This window comes from Pseudomyrmex gracilis, unplaced genomic scaffold (assembly GCF_002006095.1).
Source record: "Pseudomyrmex gracilis isolate BER0280 unplaced genomic scaffold, ASM200609v1 scaffold_188, whole genome shotgun sequence".
In the NCBI taxonomy this organism is placed as follows: domain Eukaryota; kingdom Metazoa; phylum Arthropoda; class Insecta; order Hymenoptera; family Formicidae; genus Pseudomyrmex; species Pseudomyrmex gracilis.
In genome coordinates this window covers 98,112-120,209 of record NW_018020772.1, presented here as the reverse complement: position 1 = coordinate 120,209, position 22,098 = coordinate 98,112, and the positions used below count along the sequence as shown (strand labels likewise).

Below are 22,098 nucleotides of genomic sequence, written 5' to 3'. Positions count from 1 at the left end.
GAAAGCGTTTATGCTTATTTATTTATTTAATTATATAATAAACGGATTAATCACATACACTCTAATAACTGTGTTATTTGCTTCAATAGCCAAGTATCATTATTTATTTAATAAATATCAAGCTTATATTTTTACACCATTACATCTGTGTCTGCTTCTTCAAATAGACAATTTTCCTTGAAATTTTTAAATAATTGGAGCTTATCTACACACATTAAAATTAATTAATAATAACTTAAGGCTCGTTGAAATTAAACCAAGAAATTTATAAGGCCTTATACGAGCCGTTCCCAGGATGTTGAAGCGGAAACCAAGAAACTTTAAGAATTAAGATTTCAATTCAAAAAGTACTCACTTATAAAAATTTACAAGTTGAACTTGTTACATGTGTATGCACATATATATATATATACACATGCAACAAGCACGTGTATATATATATACACATGCACTTGTTGCATGTGTGCATACACATGTAACAAGTTCAACTTGTAAATTTTTATAAGTGAGTATTTATATATAGGTATATGTATATACACGTATACAGTTTCCGCTCAACATCCTGGAAACGGCTCGCAAGGCCTTATAAATTTCTTGGTTAAATAATTTTTATTTCATCAATTTAAACGTGTCTTCAACTCTAATTCTGTTTTAACATGTTTTAACACTCTTAAGAAGTGAGTTTCGATTGGTCATTGTGATAACATTATTTTTTGCTTGGATCGTATAAATGGCGCATGTCGATCACTCGGTTTTTTTGTGTTACGTAACGAAGGAAAGTGACTACGTTTTCTTGGAATTGCCCGCGATTTACGTGCGTATGAAAAGAAATGCCAATATATATATGTGATAAATCACATCATTTCTTGTCAAATATATTTCATGTTATTAATTAATTATTGCCGGTGTGTTTGCTTCGCGTTGAACGTTTGTGCGCAGAAAATAAACGTCGAAATGATACCGATGAATGTTTATTATGCAATTATCAAAAATCAGTCTTTCAATTATCTCTGATTTGTTGCTTAGATAAGATTTTACACTCAAGTAAACTCGCGTGTACTCATCGTCGTGTGCATTACTCATCGTTGCCTGTTTACTCGACAAATTTATTTCTTCACAAAGCGCTTCTCGCTTTTTGTTGAACACTTTTTGTAAATTGGTTTTTTCGTCTCTTAAAAGAAAAGAGAATAATAATATTTTATTGACACGTTATGAAACATATATGAGGAAATGGTTTTTTTTTTTTTTTTTTGCTTAAAATAGTCGTCCAGCGAGTTCTAAATCGCGCGACTAATTATGTCTCGCAATGAGGTTGACGGAAACATTCAAATGCATAACACATATTGGCGATACACGTCGCACGTTATGACATTACAATGATTACACGTATACGTGACCATTTCTTATCATTTCTCCACGCTATTATCTATCCGCCAGATATCAATGATGAAGCGTGCAAACACACACGTCCGTCATGCACGTTCTTTTCCCCTTATCTGGCTCATGAATTCAATGACGATGACAATGATGCCGTGTGCAAACTCACGCGATCGGAAAATAAATCGATGAAAATAAAATAATCCATTGTGACCTTTCGTTCAGTAGACGAATATAAGGAAAGAAAAATGTAAAATCACACAACGAATTCGTCTTCCGTGTTCTCGCAACAAAAGAAAAAAATTACGAAGCGCGTCGTTTTACTTTGATAAAGCGTCGTCGTGTCGCAAAGATAAAAATAAAGCCAACAATTTTACTCTGTAATTTTCAAAAAAAAAAAAAAAAAAAACACGTAATTACCCGAGTCGAAATTTAGCGTCTACATTGAACCTCAATTTTTGAAAAAAGAAAATTTCGGACGTATAGCAGCGTCAAAGTAGCATCTACTTTTTTTCTTACTCCTACTTTGAGCTTATCAAAGCCTATTTTGAGCCTATCAGAGCCTGCAATGCGCAGTCTGATCTGAGAATTGAACCCTACTTTAAAACTTTAGCAGGAAAAAAGGAAATTTCGGATGTATAGCAGCGTCAAAGTAGGATCTACTTTCTCTCTTACTTCTACATAAAAAATTTCTTTGCGAAATAAAAGACCTTGAATGTCTGAATTTGTTGAAAAAATTATCGAAAGCGAGGAAGGAAGGTCAACTCTCACTAATTTCACGTGAACACGTGTGTGTCTCCTTCGCGCGGAGACTACAAGTTGACGAACTGCAGTTCGTGACCGAACTGTTAGATTTCGTGACGGCCTCTCTTAGTCGCGCGAAATCAAGGTTCGCGGCGGCAATCGTCTGCACAGTCTTTGAATTCTCGTCAATGTCGAGGATTGCCGCGAGGATTTCGATACGTATCTCGCGGTAGAGGTTACGCGAGAGCGATACGCCTTGATGAACTTCCTTTCGTACACGACACACCACGCCGCTTATCTTACCTCCTCCACATTTACGCCATCACAGTCAGTCGAGGAAACGATAATAAAACTGGCTTTACAGTTTTATTATGAAAATTTTACGTATTTATTCTTTTTAAATGAATTTAATTTAAAAGAAAAACTCGCGAAAATTCAATTCACAAAATTTGTTGCCAAAATTTTTCAAAATTCTCTATAGAAATTTATTTTTGACTCTGTTGAGATATTTTTTTTTGTTCTCTTTTGGCAGCGCCTAGTTGTATGGAGTGTTGCACCAAGTTTACTTTGAACTACTGATGGAATGACTTTACGGATGGATTATTATTGTCTTCTCTCGAATAATCACACAGGTAGCGCACAGATTAAATCGACCGCGATCGATTTACCGTTCCCCGTTGTCATCCGAGACACGCGTTAGTTTCGAATTAATATCACACCGTGATAATTCGAGAACAGTCTCTCGTCTCGTCGAGAGAGAGAGAGAGCACGGATTGCTCTCACGGGCGTCGAAACTAGTTGTTTCTCAAACAAGTAAGCGCATCGCTGATGCAACCGAAAATGGAAATCCATTAATATAGAACGGTAATCAATTTTCGAAATTATCTCTCTCTCTGCCAAGATAACTAAGTCCGAGGGGAAGAGTTAGAAAAAACGATAATTTAGAGAAAATAATGCCCATTTAATTGTCGCGGTGGACTTTAGATGTAAAAAGTCATAAAAAAAAAAAAACCATAGAAGCAAATGATTGAATAATTCTTGTCTATGAAAATCGAGAGCACCGCGGTTTTAGATAAATACTATCTTTGGGTGAAACTTTCTCGAAAAATAAAAAGCGCATTCCTTTCTGGCGACGCCTATGAGACCGTTTCGGGACCGCATTAATTGCAATTAATTGCGCGCGCTATATAAAAAGTATTCACTTTGCAAACACACCATTACTTAAGACTTGCGAAACGCGAGATATATGCAATAATATCAATTTATATTTTACAACTAGATGTATGTCACGCGAGAATAAATTAATTCATTCACAAAATTAAAGCAAAAAAAAAAAAAAAACAAGTTTTGTGCGAATGAGTCATACATGAAAATTAATTTCGATAATTAAACAGCTCCTGAACTTGCGACCGCATCTAAATACATACATTGACTTGCTAATTGGGTAAACTTATCCGGTTGCGGTTTTGTTGCATATACGTATGTGTAAACAGGCGTGTGCACAAAAATGAACTCCAACACCTATCGATAACCGCATCTCAAGTAACGATTAATCTCTCTCTCTCTCTCTCAAATACCAGATCATTATCAGATTACATTACACGCACTCGCGCATTATACAAAACCTATTTTTTTCCGCAACATGCGAACTGCTGACAAACAAACCGGAGAAAAGTCTCATCAAGAAAGTATTTCGAGGTCTTTTTTTTTTCGAAAGCTTCATACGCCGTGATTAGGTCACGGTGAAACCCCGGTCCCGTTATTTCCGGCGGGTCAATGAAAAATATATATCCCGTGACGAGGAGTAAAACTTTTCAAGTGTCCACGAAGCAAGAGAACGCGCGAACGCAATGTGTGACAAAAGTCGTACAAATGTGTAACTCTTATCACACATGTGTAGCGCACGCGAATACGTTTACGACGCAAGTAGAGTTGATATTGACGCAATGTGTTTCTTCAAGAAACCAATTCCTAGAAACAAAAAAAAAACCGAAATAAACAACTAACAAATCGACGAAAAAGATAAGTCACAACAAGATAACAACCTTTCCTATCGTCAGAACAAAAAAAAAGAGTAAAATATAAAATGTTTTTTTGTCATAAATATTAGTTAGTATTATAATCTACCGTTTTTTATGTGTGCGGAGTAGATTAAAAAAAATGATTAAAAACCGTATTAAAATAAACAGTTTATACGTCGCGCGCAAAATGAAATGTGTTTTCTGCAAAGAGAACTGGCACGACAAATTATATATATAAATAAAGGGCCTTCTACAATGAGATATTACACCGAAAAAATTATATTCTTGTAAGTAGAAGATTTTATACTTAAAAAATCTTCTTCAAGATTTTAGATGATATTCATCTGAAATTAAGAATATATTCTTTATTTAAGAATATATTCTTTATTTAAGAATATACACCGAAAAAATTATATTCTTGTAAGTAGAAGATTTTATACTTAAAAAATCTTCTTAAAGATTTTAGATGATATTCTTCTGAAATTAAGAATATATTCTTTATTTTTAAGAATATATTCTTAATTTAAGAATATAGTCTTTTTCGNNANNGNGAGATATGTATGTTTTTCTATAGAAACTTTTTATATTCTAATCAGTATATATTCTTATCAATATTACTATTTAGAGGATTTTCCTCTTAAAATAAGAAACTCTTCTTGGCGCCTATTTTAATATAAAATATACTTAAAGTAAGTGGGATATCCTCAAAACAAGAACACAATTTTTTCGGTGTAGTAATAAATCAGAAGTCAGAAGCAAGAAATTGACCAATCACAAACAAATCACAGAAGAATAATCAATTGTGATTAGTCAATTTCTTGATTCTGACTTCTGATTTATTACCAATATCTTATTGTAGAAGGCCCTTTATACTTCCACCGACGTACGTACGACAGTGAAAATAAATCTAATTTGTTAGTTTTTTTTTTTCCCGCGGAAACTCGACGGTTACACTCGACGGTTTTGGCGGAAATAACGGTGCTTTTTTTTTTTTTTTTTTAATGCCGAGAGAGAACTAGTACGCATGTCCTCGCAATGCGGCGACAACAATTATATCGGAGAGACCGTGTCGCGTGGCAAAGTGAAGGGAATCACACGGCCTTGTTGTTCGCGCGGAAATTTTATTGCACGTCGCGCGCCGGATAATTGTCGGTGTAATTTCGGTGGCAATCAAAAACGCGAATCCGTTTCCGTTTGCGCTTGTTAATTCGCGAAGAGATGTTGCCTCCGAAGAAAGAGAAATCGGCCACAGCTTTCCCGTGCGCGTCGGCGTTAACGCACGTGTGTGCACGCGCGTTAACACAACAGGTGGTCGAGTGATTTTTCATTCAACACAAATTATTCGCGCTGTCACGACTCTTCCCACTGGAACAAAACCAGTGGGAATACGCTATGCTCGCAATGATCCGTCGTCCGCGCAACACGGACGACGGGAGATAAAAATCACATATACCGCGTTTGCATATTTCAATTCTGGTTTGCGCTGACAATTTCAGCCGCGTGTAAGTAATTTAGGTGACGCGAACGCGCAACATTTTTTTCCGAAAAATTAAAAAATTACAAAGTATAAAGCTTGCTTGAATTTAATTTCGTAGATGGAAATTCTCGCGGTTTAAAAATATTATCGGAAAAAGATAATACCCAATCGGGGGTTTGAGGATAATATTTAATCAGTGACCTTAAACGCGTGCGCGGCCAAAGTTAGAAGTCTTTCGTCTCAGAGAAGTGAAGTGTTCAAAACATTTTATGATATATTTGGACGATTCAAGACAAGCGTGTGTGTGTTATCGAAAGGGATTTCGTGTCTGATTGATTACTTGCGAGCCGCGCATGTATATATATATCTCTCTCAAACTTCTCTTTTTCAATTAATTGTCACCAGTTATCGACAATTCGTTCAACATTCTTCGATTTGGCAATACAATGTTTTTTTCGTGTAAAAAAACTCGCAAACTTATCTCGAAAGTGACACCACGTATATAATGATAAAAAGAACGAAAATTCTTCATTTATTCTACCGAGCGTTTGATGATTGAACGTCGATTTTTTTTCTCTCTTTCTCTCTCATACGCAAACGTACAACACGCGATTTGATCTTCAATTTTCCGACACACATCGAATGCTAAGCGAGGAAATATTTTTTTTAAAAACAAGAATCGATCACACGCCAGGTTTTACTTAACGAACTTGCGAGATTTTCCACGATATCGTGAAAATTTTCCGCGCCACGCAACCGCCTCTGCCGATCTCTCTCTCTCTCTATCTCTCTCTTTCTCTCTCGCGTGATGTCTTTTTCGCTTTTCCGGAAACTCGCTCGGCGGGAGAAGTCACACGCAGCGAGAACAAACAGCGATTCTCTCTAGAAGCGAACTCACAGCTTGATCTTCTCGTCGTCCATGATCGATCCTGGAGCGGAGAGATCGCGGATCCAGCCAGCTCGCGCGGGTCCGTGGACCGCCGATCGCGGTCGACGTTGTCTCGTTGTCGTTGTCTTCCACACGATCGGTTCGACAATCGGCCGTTTTGCACGCGCGAACGTCAATGTATCCAGAAGATAAAAAGGAAAACGGAAAGAGTTCTCTCTCTCTCTCTCTCTCTCTCTGTCTCTCGTGCGCGCGCGCGCGCGCGCGCAGGCGGAGGCGGTGACTGTGCGTGTTGTAATCACAAACGAGTTCTCTCTGTTGTTGTAATATGTCGTCGTCGTCGTGATGTCGGTCGTTCTCCGGAATGACTACGGATGAACTACACCGCGTCGAACTCACAGCGAGAACGACAGATACTCGCTTGGCGTTTCTCGCACGAAGAGAGGATCCATCGTTCGGCGGACCCACACAGTCCGACAGATAAAACGCTTAACATCGACGATCGGCCCTCTCTCACTCTCTTCTCGTGGATTTTTTTTTTTTTATTCTTCTTCTTCCTTTTGCTCTGCCTTTCTTCAATAGTCTGTCTTTATCGCCGAATCCCCACCCGTTGATGCGTCGCTCTCTCGTTCCCTTTCTATCTGCTCTCTCTTTCTTTCTCTTTCTCCGTCTCTTTCTATCTCTCCTTCCTCTATCTCCGTTCAGAGAAGATATTGTGTCTCGTGTACAATCGGTCGAACGTCCCCGCAATCAAAATTTTGTAAAACGTACACACGCTCCGGAATGTTTCAACGCATCGTTGTGACGTTAATATCGTCTTTTTTTTTTTTTTTAATCTCGCGAATAATACGTCAAATTGCAGTTTGTTTAAAACCGATAGATCTCTAGAGGTTTTAAAAAAATCGAATGTCCTTCTCTCTTTCCCTCTTTCAAACTCAAACCTGAAAATAAAAAAATTGTGTTTTCTCTACGAGCGATCTCAACGAATGAACTTCTCGTCGTCGTCACCGCCAGTTTTTCAAAGTTATTTGCGAACCGATTAATAACTAACTGATCACTAGACGCTTTCACAAATTGGATCCGGGTTATCGCGCTCGCGACGCGATTCAAACAATCGCGCTAATTATTCGCGCGATTTATCGTCGAGCGCAAAGTCGATTGTCGATTTATCTCTCTTTCTTTCTTTCTCTCTCTTTCCCTCTCTCTCTCTCTCTCTCGCATTGACGCGTTCCTCCATCAATATAATTACGTCGGTCGCGATACTTGTCTTATCATTTTCGCTCGAGAGTCTCGAACGAGATGATGACACTCAGAAAACGACCGTCAGAGCCTTTCCTCGAGAGTCACTTAGCGCGCTCAATCGCAAAATCGGCGATCGTTCGATCGATTTTGCGCGACACACGTCGTTCACACTTTCACAAATTCTTGAGAAAAAAAAAGAATTGCGGCATAGCAATCGACGCTTCTCCCGAAAAATCTCTCGCGAAATATCGGCCGTCCACCCGCGCGAGCTCTTCCACGATTTCACACGTTTGGTAGATCTCGGAATAAAAACCAAAAGTCTGCGAAAGTGCGCGCAAACGATCGTCGATCGCGCAATGAATCGCGGATCGAGACTGAGCGAATGGCGATGCACAAAACCAACCGCGATACGGTCGGTTAACTTTCCACGTGGAGAGGCACCGCACTGCGCGCACCTACTACAGCACGAGCAGCGGAGCGATTCGAAAATCATCGAGCGATAAAATAAAAAAAAAACAAATTTTTACAACTCAGTTTCTCTCAGCACACACAAATCCTATTCTATATCCGACGAGTATAGAACAGGAACGTAGCTTATCGATCGCTCGTCGACACTAGAAAATTACACTTTGATCGTGCGTTGAAACCTGATAGCAGATAGTTCTAAATATAAAATCAATCGACGATCGATCTAGAATCGATTTACTCTTCAAAAACGCTCATCGGTATTACGCCGTTATATTTTGTGATCGTCTCTTTTACACAACAAAGACCTAAATTAAAAATTTAAAAAAGAGTTAATAAAATAAATAAAATATAAGAATTAATAAATAAAAGAATTAATCAAATAAAAGAATTAATCAAATATAAAATTTACAACAATGTTGAAACACATCTCAGTGTTAAAGTCTTTTTTGTTGCCCGAAAAAATTAATTATTATTAATTTATACGACGATAGATACGCATTCTTAACTATTAGCGCAAAAATCAAGTACCTAGTATTTCCCGTCGCTTGACGCAAATTCACGGAATCTTGAAATGCGTTTGGTCGCTTATTCATTATGCATACGCTGTAAATATTATGATAATGACTATTACACATCATAATTATTGCTCAAATGTGTAACCACACACACTGATCGCACACATCTATATATGTGTGACGAACACCGATAAAACATCGGAAAAATAAATAGACCTGAGTGAAAATACTTGACAGTTATCTCTATAAGAAATCGAACATTGTTCGACAACTTGACACGGGTATGGAAATTTCATCAGCCCCAAGTTTCAGTAGTGTCATTTTTCCGGTGTTTTTTTTTTTTTTTTCTCACGATCGCGTTGTATTGAGCGTTTTATACATCCAGTCCGAAATTATTTTGTTTCAGAAACGTAAGACGTCGTTATATGATATCTTCTCGAAAATTACTACCTTCCATAATTATATCTGTAATACATAATATAGTATACGTTACATAATATGTATACGTTGAAATTACGTCACAACGGATGATATATATTTAGTTAAGAATATTATAAATGCGCGCGTTTATTATTAAATAATTAAATTTGATCACATCTGTTAAAAAATAATTTAATTTGTAATTATATATAAGATGAATAAAATGTTAGTTACGTTAAATTATTTTGAAAATGGAAACCTGTCTCACGTGAAATGGAAAGACTGCTTAATTAAAAAAAAAAAAAAAAAAAGCGAACGAATGAAAGTCAGAAGTAATTAAATAAATTATTTACTCGTTGATAATGTTGCCGAAGTCCATTTTCGCGGTGACCGACATTATCGTTGCTAAATCGCGGACTACACCAACCGCTGCTAACGCGACTACATTTTCTACCAACTTTTTCGGGAGCACGTGTGTGTCGTAAAATCTGGAGTAGGGTTTTGTGTAACACAATTGGATATTTAGGATCATATTTTTCACACCTACGCGGAAACGCACGTCCAGATTAAAAAAACAAAAAAACAAAAAAACAAAAACAAAAAACAATAACATAAGTCGAAGTACGAGAGATAGCGGGAAAGAAATATGGTATTGTAAAATACGTGACCTCTGTGTTGTATCTTTTAAAAATTGAGATATAAAAACGATAAACCATAAAATCGATGTGATAAAAACCACATGATAAACGTGTGGAATTCTCAATATTTAATATGTCCTCGATACACAGACACACAACTTTGCGTGACTCGATTATTCGTTCATTTGCCGTAAATAAAGAGGTAATAAGAGCTAGCCGCGTTATACCATTGCGAAAATACGCAATAATGAAGAAATTAAAAAAAAAAAAAAAAAAAAAAATGAAACTAATTTGTCTTTTCAATGGTCTTATCATTTTTACCAGTTTCCAGTGTTTTGTAAAATGAAATAAATTTTTATTTTACAAATTTTACACGGCGCAAGTACTTAGTAGTTTTGCGCGCGCGTTTGTTTCAGAGAATCATTGAACGAAAGAATTCAACAACAAATTCACGCGTGCGTGTCACAACGTTTATCAAAATACAAATTTATACAAGAAGAGATTCTATTGTAGTGAGAAAGAGAGAGAGAGACAGAAAGAGAGAGAGAAAAGAACAATAACAAAACACACACGTTATCGAAGAAACACTCACTCGTTTTGATTAATGGCCAACATTTCGGATGTCATCTTTGCAAATCTGCTGCGTTCTTCTGTATATTAAATTTTCCTGACGGATCGTCGACGAAGAGGAACGCAAGCGACGACGCGAGCACGCGAACATCGGACAATTGATGGAAGCCAAGCTAAAGCCGAGCCAAACTGGCCGCGCGCAGCAAAGCAAGACAAGTTCGCACAGCGCAGGGTTACGATGTGTCGGAAGATGTCATTAGAGTGCGTGGTGCGGCTTGTGTGCGGCTCTCCTTGTATGTTTACATAAAATAATACGAGCGCGTCACGGAGGAAACGGCGCGCACGGAACGGCGGCCCAGATCAATCTGTTCAATATCTCTCTCGGGAAAGAGACGCTGATATAAAATTAACGAACGCTCCGAAATGCGAACGCGCGCGAGATGACGAGATCTGTGAATCAGATTTCTGGATTTCACGCATTCTGTCAATTTCGTGAGATCAGATGATTCGAACGATAGAACATTTTATCGCGCGCGAAATTGGTTGTTGGTTTTGCCGCCCTCGATCTCCCTCGATCGGGGCAAGATCATCGCAGAGATCACGAGCGATAGAAGGAAAAAATTCGACAAGAAGCGTGTCGGGTCGATGTTCTGCCGTTGTTCTTCTAATCGTTTGTATTTGAAGTCGAAGATTATCGCGCGCGTGAATGCTTATCGAATTTCTTCGATCGTTTCGCTCTGATTCGCTTCATTGGGTACCGCGATCAAAATAAGTTATCACACAAAACAGGGAAACAAACGCGTCACGTCATTACCGCGTGCAATGATCTGTATATATATATATCAAGATACATATACTTGTAACATTAGTACAAAAACACATTATTAATAATGAGATCGGTGGGAGGAGGAAAGAACACGTCGAGATCACCGAGTCTGTGAAAAAATATTTACATAACATAGTAAATATATGCGAAATGATATAAATTTATATATACAAATATATAATATAAATTACATATGTATATCAATATATTTCTATATTTTCTCCATCAATGTTTTTACTATTTATGGAATATTAATTTACTTCTATAAACAAACAAAAACTCTGATATACAAAGCATAATTAATCAAAAAGATAACATCTGACGTGATACAAAAAAATGAAAATTTAGAAAAACAAAATATAAAAAAAATAAAACAATAACAATAAACCATTGTATTTACAAATTTAATCTTTTTGCTGCCTAGACATATATATACGTCATTGTTTTTAATTTATAAACGAAATGTTTAACGCTCTCAGATTCCAAACCACTCGACAGTTGTCTCCTACCGAAATACAGATATAGGATTTCTCATTAAAGATTTGCACTTTCAGTCGACAATTATTATTGCTGCTTATATTTGTCGGATAACCGACCCGTTTCAAATCATCGGGATTCGAACCTTTGATCTCGATGCGAGAACTGTGAGTCTCTCGCATCGAGATCAAAGAATCGATCAGAAATGACGATTTGACGAATTTTCTAAAAGTGCAAATAAATTTTATTTTTGCACAAAATAACGTAATGTACTTGGACGTTTATTAAAAATTGATTTTTATATCGCGACGCCGAGTAGCGTTTATTTCCACGTATTGTTGAAGTTTTGTTTTTTTATTATCTGTCGCAGATAGGAGAAAATATATAAAGATGTTTTACAAAAAATGTCACTTGTTTACTTTATTCCTTATAATTAGCATAGTAGATAATAATAAAAATCACAATTGGTTTAACATGAACAGAAATGTATGTTCATGAATAACTGGAATACTGCAATCTCAACAACCAGTTAATCAGTTATTAATGAATTTGCTAGATTCGAAGAAATTTCAATGCAATAATTATTTAGGACAAGTTTGCAATCATCATCGGTGGCAAGTTATTTGAATGCGAAGTGTTGATGTATCACATATACAAACATGAAATATATAGAAAGTTTATGTATAAACGCTTAATCAACTTACCAAATACAGAAAATTTCTTTTTACACAACTGTATAAAATTTCTTTTTTTTTTTTTTTTTTTTTTTTTTTTCAAATTTTTTGCACAAGAGTCACAATTACAATTGTACATAGGTCTAAATTTACAGTTCTTCGTGCTTCGAGACATCATCGACGGTTTCTGCAAAAAAAAAAAAAAAAAAACCAAACAAATAATCTCAAACATAATCTTGTAAAAAAAAACTATCGAGAAACGTAACGTGAGAGACATACCACTTTCTTTCTCCGTTTGTCTATTTGCATTCTCCACCTTCTGTTGCAAAGCTTTAATTTCTTCATCGTAACCCACCCACTCGGGTAAGATACGCATGGCTGCTTGTAACTTAGCTTCTTTAGTCATTGGGTTATTACACTATATAGAAGAAATGAAAAAAAGAAACGTTCATTGTAACAAAAGAGAAAATATGATTATCTACTTAATTTTTGTGATGTATATGTGAAAAATACGCACCAAATCTATGGTCTTAGCGTACTTTTTCGACGCGTCATCGCACCAAGTTTCGCACCAGAGCCATTCCTGTGGCAGTGTCTTGATAGCTACTTGGTGAATCATATTGTTAGGCAGATCCTGAAATCATCATTACTGATTGTTTTCACAGACAAAAAAACACCGTAACGATTTTGATAATTTAAACTTAAATTAAACTTATACGGTTTATTATCTTTTTCGTATCTTCAAAAAAATTTTGATATCAAATTACTTACTTGATCGAGATTTGATAAGCTATTTGGATCCTGACTCAATGCTTGATATTGTCCTCGCAGCCTGTCTCCGGCTGCAATACGGCGGAAACGTTTCAAATCCACTACGTACAACGCGCTAATGTGATAAGCTCGTCCTTGCAAATGATTCCTCCAATATCCTTGCTTCCAAAATCTAAATCCGTCCATTTCGGTTCTGCTATCGCAAAACGGTGTGTACGCATACGGCGCGCCGCGGAGATCCATAGTCGCTAGTTCTTTCAAATCCGCTCTTACCACCTGTTCAAAAACAATCGAGTAAAATATTTTTCTAATTTGAAAGACATTTACATTTATATTAAAAATTTTTTAAATTTACTTTTAATTTATATTTACCTGATCAGCATCGACAAATATTATTTTCTTGAGGTTCAGCGGGAATAGCACGTCGAGGAACAAGATCTTGTATCCCCAAATAGTTCTCTGTTTTTCGGTTTGTTGATGAAGCCAACGTGGCCACTTGTATTGAACGAGTTCGTACTCGAAACCATATTCTTTGGCCATATGCGGCAAGAAGTCCTATATTAAAGAAAAAAAAAAGATATATTTGTCGTTTATATCTGCAACTATTTTTAACTGTGTATTTATAAGATAAGATAAGTTCCAATATATGTTAAACAATAACTGCTTACTTTCAATGTCGGTGAGAGATAATTCTTCAAGAACCAGAATTTCACAGGAGACTTGGTATGTTTAATAACGCTTAACATCATGATCTTCAAGAATCTTTCGTACAAATGACCGGAGGCGAGAGAGAAGATGTTCAATTTCTCATCTTGGTCCTCGCCCTCATCCGATGTGAACGTCCTAAGTGTTGAAAATATAACGTAATGTTAAAAGTAAAATATATTAAAAATCAGGATCAATAGCAATTTAGCTATTTTATATCAGCCGATAAGCTGTTCAAATTAAAGCAAGCTTTGTCAAGGCGATGATAAATTAGTTCACAAGTTAACAAGGCCGGGCAAGAATACACATATTGGTGACTTGCGATGCGACTAACTAATTTGAATGATCTGTTATTGAAAATACATTGAGATCACAATTTAATTCCGATGTTAATAAAATACCAAGCCACAAATATGTTTCTTTGTTATAATAACTTATTCAAACACACACCCTCTGGAGTTTTTCTATTCAAATACGTGTATATTAATTAAAAAATACGTATATTAATAGAAAATTACATATAAAAGTATTTAACTACATAATAATGAAAAGCTTACCAAAATTTGGCAATGCTAAAAAAGAGAGAATAAATGAAAGTTAAGTCCAAAGGTAACAGAATTTTCCACTCTACGCATGTTAAGTACCAACACCCAGCATTAAGGAAATCATTGAAACGTGTGCAAATCCAGCCGATCTAACGTACCTAGAAATGGAATTCCACAATCCGGCGTCCTTCTCGTCGTCCGACAAAAGATCGACTCCTACTTTGTCCGGCTTTTTGGAAACCTTGACCTTCAGCACGTGACTCCTTAAGGAACTTATCAGAACTTTCACGTCGTTGCCATTCTGAATGACGTCCTGGCCTTCGACACTGGTAAAGTCATATATCTCCGCGGATCGTCCCTGTCGTAGTCGTAACATCCATTCGCCTGGATTCGCCTTGAGTTGGAAATATCCCAGATTGGCCATTACTATAGTATCGACCATTACGGGTCGTTTTTCGGTGCCTAATGTGAACTGAAGACCTCTCGGTGGATTGCCAACTATTGCTTCGAAACAGTGACCTTCGAGTAACAGGTATTCCAGCTCGAATTCACTACAATACAAAATTATAATAAAACTTCGTAAAGAGAAAAGCAACAGAGACAGACAAATATATCGTGAGAAATATCTCGACAACTTTACCTGTGCACGCCCATCGCGACGTTATCGAGTTTAATATTATCTAAATCGTAAACACTGCGAACCACTTCGACGAGCCAATTTTCGGGTGCGTGAATATACTGTGTCAGCAAGGATGAAGTGGGAAGTTTAGTGAATTTTGCAATAGAACCACTGATATCTCCTTCCGCTGTAAATTGCAGCTCTGGTTCAAGCACAAATCGATAGAAACTAGAAAAAAAAATAAATAGATACAATATTGTAGTTTCAAAAAGAAGACAAAATTATGAAGACAACTTGGGCTGTTGCTTTACCTCTTCAATGGCATATCGCTATTCTTATCTAAACAGTTCAAAAATACTTTTATATTGCAATTCAATGCTTGCTGCAGAGTTTTTAATATCGAGCCCAATTTCTGAGCACCGCGTGAAACCGGATCTACAATGGCAATGAAATTGAAGGCAACCTCATCGGGATTGTTCGCTGGAATTTTTATAACACTGCAAAAGAATGTGACGTTTTTACAATATAATACATACCATCAATTAGAAGTTTCACATATTAATCTCAAAAGTTTTAATTTATTTCGTAAAAATATCATTAATTTACCTGTGATCGTCTCCATGGAAAGGAACATCGTACCGACTTCGAGTTTGTGGCCGTGGTACCAAAAGCGAAGTAATCTTCATGATCATATCATTTGTGATTTCACCTTTTTCTGAATGAAATATAAATGTTTAATTATTTCTGACGTAACAATTCAAACACACACTACTGTTTTGAACAAATTGTCACAATACCGTATTCATCATCGTTAAAGATTTCATCTTTCATCAATTTTATGAACAATTTATCTCCGTAACTGCTTTGACTAAATCTTTCTAACAGAGAAAAATCGTCACTTGTAAATTCTTCATCGCTATCTAAAGGACCAATAATACGACCGTTGCATAAAATTGCTCTGTCTCCTATTTCTACATTCAATACATTTGCTACGTAATGTCGGTGCAATGACAATATCGGATTTTGATTTTCTAACAACGCCGCAACAGATTCATCCTAATAATCATTAAATTAAATTATTAACAATAATAATAGTAAACGTGTATATTACACACACACATACACGCGTGTCTTACCTCAATCTCAAATTTATCATCGGCAATGAGATCTGCGTTGGCTTCTTTGAGAACTTTACGTACGTATAGTATAGCGTTTTCCGGCGATAATGCACTCAATGCAGCAAGAACGATTTTATTAATATCGGATTTCACATTCGCATCATTTTCCGCATTGATGATAACGCCAACTCGTGCATCAGTATTTATTTCCTATATAAAAAAAAGAGAATAATAAGAATTCTATATATATTTTAACGTACGTTATATACATATAAATTTAATTTTGAACTTACTACATATTCAAGTGCTTCTCGCAGTAATTGTCGGCCAGCCAATGATTTCAAATCGGTTACAATCCAGAAAGAGTAGAAGTGATGTGTGGTACTGCGTCGCGACACAAAGAAATACCGCATGTTCTTCATTATGTAAGTTGATAAATCTTGAGGACTGTTCCATTTAGTGTAATCCTCATCCTCGGGAATCGAACCAATTAAATTTAACCACTTATTCTTATCAACTTTTAAAACACGTTCGTTCAGTCTGAAGATTGATGCAATTAGTCTACTGTGGAACATTTAAAATATTGCTCTTGATTTAAAAACTTACATACCGTGGCATAACATTGGGTTGGTTCATGAGGAAATCAACAACATCATCTCCTTCCGTTATTTCACCTCGATAGACTGCTTTTTGCAGAATAGGTGTTTGCAACATAATATTAGACAGGACAGCTTCCTCGTAGGATTCGAAATTTGCCTGAACGGGCATCAGCGGTACACCGTTCAACAGAGCTTGTGGAAATTTTTTAAATCCGCATCGTTTTATAAAATCGTGAGCCAAATGCCGACCCACGTCGTATTCTGATTCTTCACCAAGAATGTAATCCGTATCAGCGGACGAGTCTATGGACTGGATAACTCGTTTGATATCGTCGATTTCCGCGCCATTCGGCCCGACAAAATGTCCCAACTATGACAAACATTTATTTTGTTAATATCAACGGTAGCGAGTAAGTTTACTTGAATAGTTCAATTGATACAAAGTTTTTTTTTACCTGTATTAAGAAATTCAAAGCTTCTTTCGAGCTCTTACTGTCGGCAAAATAATGATAAGCATTGTTGACTGCGACACTGGAATCCATTAAACCTGTTACGGATGTATTGTAATTCGTCACAAAAACAAATCCTATTCTCAATGGCACAGAATGTGCATAAAATGATTGTGCTAAAGACAACAATGACGCGGACTCGCTACTTAAAGGGTCAATTATTAGTACCTGAATAAAAACAAAATATATTTATTAAACAAAATATAGTAAATATAATTGTCATTTCTCGAAGATTATACAGCACGACACTAACTAAATTATACATATTTCTCCTAATATTCCTGATCATTCCGGGAAACGTTGGTCGTAATAATTCGGTTAACGACGGCGACCACTTGCTGTAACGTGGATCGTTCTCAATGTCATTGATCCAATTAATTGCAGAATCTCTTATGTCCATCGCAAAAGTTTGACTGTCCGTACTTCCAGATAAGTCCAAAGCTAACAGTTTGCTCATTTTTTTATTACTAAAACCTACAAAGATTTATGAAAATATAATTGTATATACGCAAAAAACTTAATACACTAAAAAAATATACATATATATATATATAATTGTCCTGTACCAATTCTGTGAAGAGCTTCCATTACTCGTAACTCGCTTCTCAAAGATTCTAACAACGTTAAAACATCAATGGCTTCTAAATCAAAAAACAAGCCATTGACGAAAAGAGCTGTATCAGTCGGTTGTATATTTAGACTTGCCATAAATATTTCCTGATTCAATTTCATCTCCGCTTTCATATCACTATTCACCTTTGTTCTAATTAATGATTTTGCCTGTAAAACAATTTTTATTGCATAGAAAATTTTGTGTAGATATATATTTTTTATAAATAGTTTAACAGTCTTGTTTTAAAAATAAAATACACATACTTGCATAGGAAAGTTCTGCGATATATCAGTTAGCACATTTAACGCATCTGCTGAAGACTTCATAATTCTTTCAGCTGCTTGATGACTCAATTCTTGAAATTGCCAAACCTTGAAGGCTCCTATTTCATGACTAGTGTCTAATAAATGTGTTTGTATTTTGTCCAATTCCGCTTGTAGATCTGGATATAACTGTCTAGAAAAAAAAAAAGATAAACATAAAATCACAGCGGTAATTGCGCAATACGATGTAATGTACAAAAAATACAAACAGGAATATCTTACACTTCTTACTAACCACCTTACTTTAAAGTCATAAAGTTGATTCCTTCAATTTCTTCCATGCCATCGCTCGTCACTTCTGAGCTCTTCTCCGTGTCTTTTATATCCGAATCGTCAGTTGCTTTATATTCTGTAGATTTCATTTGCAACTCCACACCATAGCCTGATAAACGCAATTTTTTATCCATCCTGTCCTGTAAATTTTGATGACTGTTGGCTACTATACAGGTAATATACTTATAAAATATATAATTTCTAATGCTACCTTCACATAGTGACGAAGAATATAATTAATTCCCTTTGTTTCCGCTATATTCTTCAACTTTTCATGAAACTCGATAAAAGTTGGAGTTCCAATTTGGCCATACAATATTATTGCTTTGTCAGATTCTGTTGTGCTTAGATACTTGTGGTCTACATCGTAAGTATCTGTGGTTTTCCACACATCCTGCAGGTAATTCAATGTGATATAAAGCTACTAAACTAAAAGTATATTAACAACAAGAGATACAAATTACCAACCTGTTCTAATAATCTGTCTATGTCTTCCAAAGAACATGTAAATGTTCCACCAATGTCAACAATATTGTTACATCCATGTGAGGAAACATTTTTATTCACAGCCATTTGAGAAAACATTTCAACACGAGCGGAATAAATACGCAAAGATAATCCTAACTTAAACACTGCTATTTCTGATGTGGACAAATATCTTTTAATCAATTCCAGAATTATATCATAGTTCTCCTTTTCCGTACCTGTTTACAAATAAATTAAAAAAGATAAGCAAACAGAATAAAAGATACTCTGAAGTCAACTTGAATCAATAACTTGAACAATTACCTATTACAAGATTACTAATTTTTTGAGAATATGCATCAATAAATTTCCAAAAGTAACGTGGATTTTCGTCGCTGAGATATTCAGCTGCTTCCAAAACAAGAGGTGTTTCGTTCCACTTGGCGTCGATCAAAGTTGTAACATACTTGATCTTTTTATCAGCCCCAAGCTGAGTGGAACATAACAAAAGTATACAAAAATATATAAGCCCTCTCATCTGCAACAAATGCAATAGAAAAAACAAAAATGATCAAGAAATACGTCATTACCGCTGCAATTTTTAATTACAATAAATTCCATAAGAAAAAAATGATGATTGAAACTCCGAAACACTTTGTTGAGCATTTCGTCAGAATTTTACGTGGCAAATTCTTCAATAAAAATCTGCGAATTGCCTTGTAACGTATATATGTGTGCGTGCTATTTCTATTCGATAAAATGTTAAGAACATAAAAAATTTTTAACGCCGCGTCAATCAATGATTGACAGGAATAAACATGTTGTAATATACGTGTACTTCAATGTCATCATCGATAACCTGAAAAAAATTGCCGAATCTTTACGTACCTTTTTTCTAAAAAATTATATCAGTCGCAAAGAAAATGTGTATTAACAATTATAGCCAATCCATGAAGCGTACGTGCCGCACGCACAATATCCCGAAACAACACGAGTGGGCAAAGCAACACGCTACTATCATTCGGTGACGTATATTACACGTATTTACGAATTGCCAGCCGATAGTAAACGGCATTCGAGCTGACGACTCCTCCACTCCTCGGGCCGTCGGCGTCGGGCGTTCTCAAAAGACAAGATGGCGAAGGAAACGTCTCATTGACGAAGTGAATCCGATTGGTCGAATGTCAGAACTTGTCCATTTAAATCGCACGCTCATTCGGTCGCTTCAAATCGTTTTTTTCATAAAAATGGACAACGCAAATTTATACAGTTATTTATTTACAAAATAATTTTGATATATTAACACATATATGCGGAACGGGGAATTCGTTTTTACATAAAAAGGGAAAATTTGTTTGTTTTTTTTTTTCGAACAAAAAAAATTTAAACTTAAAAACAAACTCTTATAAAATGCGCGCGCGGTGCATCTTCTACGACTTATATATATATATATAAAATGATATTTATCTCGAATATAATTTTTAATTAGAATCACAAAAATGTACACAAGGCGTAAATATACAACGTACAACCTATTTATTATTTACAACAATATATATATATATACCAATGTTACGTAAAACGTACGACACATCTTGTCTTATCCAATAATATACAGGGCGTCACTTATCACACTGTTTTTTTTTTTTAAAAACGGCGCGCGGAGATTGACCCGGAGATCGACAAATCTATCGATGGTTCGATATTGCGATTATCGAATGCAACCTGTTAGTCGCGCCAGGTTTTTCGCGCCTTCGACGGCTAGTTGTGCCGACGAGCGCAACGGGACGAAAATGATCGCAATTAGTTTACTGGCCGCATAACGTACACAGAAGTTTAGCGTCAACTTCGCAGTTTGAAACATCTGGACACAAAACAACGTTCCGAAGTAAACAATCTCGAGGTATGTAAAAGGTTTCAGCCCCAATGAGTGATCACGGCAATTTTTGTATAACGTTTTCGGTGCAAACAAACAGTTCACAAGTGAATGATGTTTACAGCGCTGCGTTTTTCTTTTCGGGACCGTCGTTTTTCCGCCGATACGAGGGGGCAGGCTATTTTTCGAAGAAACAACAAGTATATCGATCTACACATATCATCCACGGTGAGTGAGTCTAATTGAGAATTTTTTTTTTCTTATTAATTTCGAATACGGTGATATCGTAAAAATTGAATCGATCTGATTCGACCGCGCGTGCCGAAAACACGGCAATGTAAAAAGCGTTGCACCACATACAACATGGCCACTGATTTCGGAGAAGGGTGCATATTAGGCGCGAAATAACAAGGATATAAATGTAACAATGCGACAATGTGCGTAAGACATACTCGCGGGAAAAGAAACTAGACATTTTTTGAATAATATCGGAATTGACATTTGCGAATTTGTTAAATCTTAGTAATTAATAAAAAGAAAGAGATAGATAGATAGATAGATAGATAGATAGATAGATAGATAGATAGATAGATAGAGAGAGAGAGAGAGAGAAAACATAATGTCGGCAAGTCCGATAATTGCCATTTTGAATGTCATTTGTTCGTGTTCACGGAGGGTTCACATATCATGTTCGTCGTAGTGGCGATTGTTGTAATTGTAATTTCTTACAATGTAAATTTTTATTGACATGTATGCGGCGAAAAAAACGCCCATCACATTTAGAGAATATACGTGTCGTGTTACGTTCACACACAGAGGGACACCCATGCGCTCTTCACATCTTTTGTGTGTTGTGTGTGTGTGTACGTTTGTGTGTTACATCATATATATTTTACGCATTGGCATTATATGTATACATACATACATACATATATATATATATATATATATATATATATATAGCGCATCACGTTCAACGTGACAACGAAAAAAACTAATTATTCAACATTTATACACAACTCCGTTGTACCATCTTGTCCTATATGTTACACTTATCATTCGCAGAGAGATTAGTACCATTTTTTTTTTTGGACAACAAGGTAAAGGAGCGAAACAATTCGCTCGGTAAAGTAAAACGGCTTAAGTTTAAAAACGGAAAAGCTGTTCTTGCATAATTTTAACACACAATATCCGATTTATATCGCGCACACCGCATCAAGATCGTATAAATTTTTAACTTCATTCGGAAGAAAACTCAAAAGAGAGAGGGGGGACCCGTCTAAAGCTCTCTAAACATGTTTTTCTCTGTAACTTCAGGGTCTCGCAGATGATGTTTTTTTTTTTTTT

The 22,098-nt window shown here is 36.0% G+C and overlaps 1 protein-coding gene across 1 annotated transcript; it reads right to left on the bottom strand.

Moving 5' to 3' along the window:
- Positions 1-12,066: 12,066 nt before the first annotated feature.
- On the bottom strand, positions 12,067-19,996 carry LOC109858104 (UDP-glucose:glycoprotein glucosyltransferase). The gene is made up of 23 exons (XM_020435019.1): positions 19,764-19,996; positions 19,200-19,413; positions 18,879-19,114; positions 18,622-18,804; positions 18,381-18,550; positions 18,078-18,270; positions 17,768-17,981; positions 17,455-17,675; positions 17,148-17,369; positions 16,704-17,062; positions 16,387-16,633; positions 16,112-16,303; positions 15,773-16,031; positions 15,582-15,690; positions 15,287-15,472; positions 14,997-15,203; positions 14,515-14,907; positions 13,775-13,949; positions 13,479-13,661; positions 13,107-13,382; positions 12,853-12,969; positions 12,615-12,753; positions 12,067-12,522 (listed from the first exon to the last, which is right to left on the bottom strand). The coding sequence occupies exons 2-23, from the start codon at positions 19,411-19,413 to the stop codon at positions 12,485-12,487; spliced, it is 4,533 nt and encodes a 1,510-aa protein (XP_020290608.1). The 5' UTR covers positions 19,764-19,996; the 3' UTR covers positions 12,067-12,484.
- Positions 19,997-22,098: the final 2,102 nt, after the last annotated feature.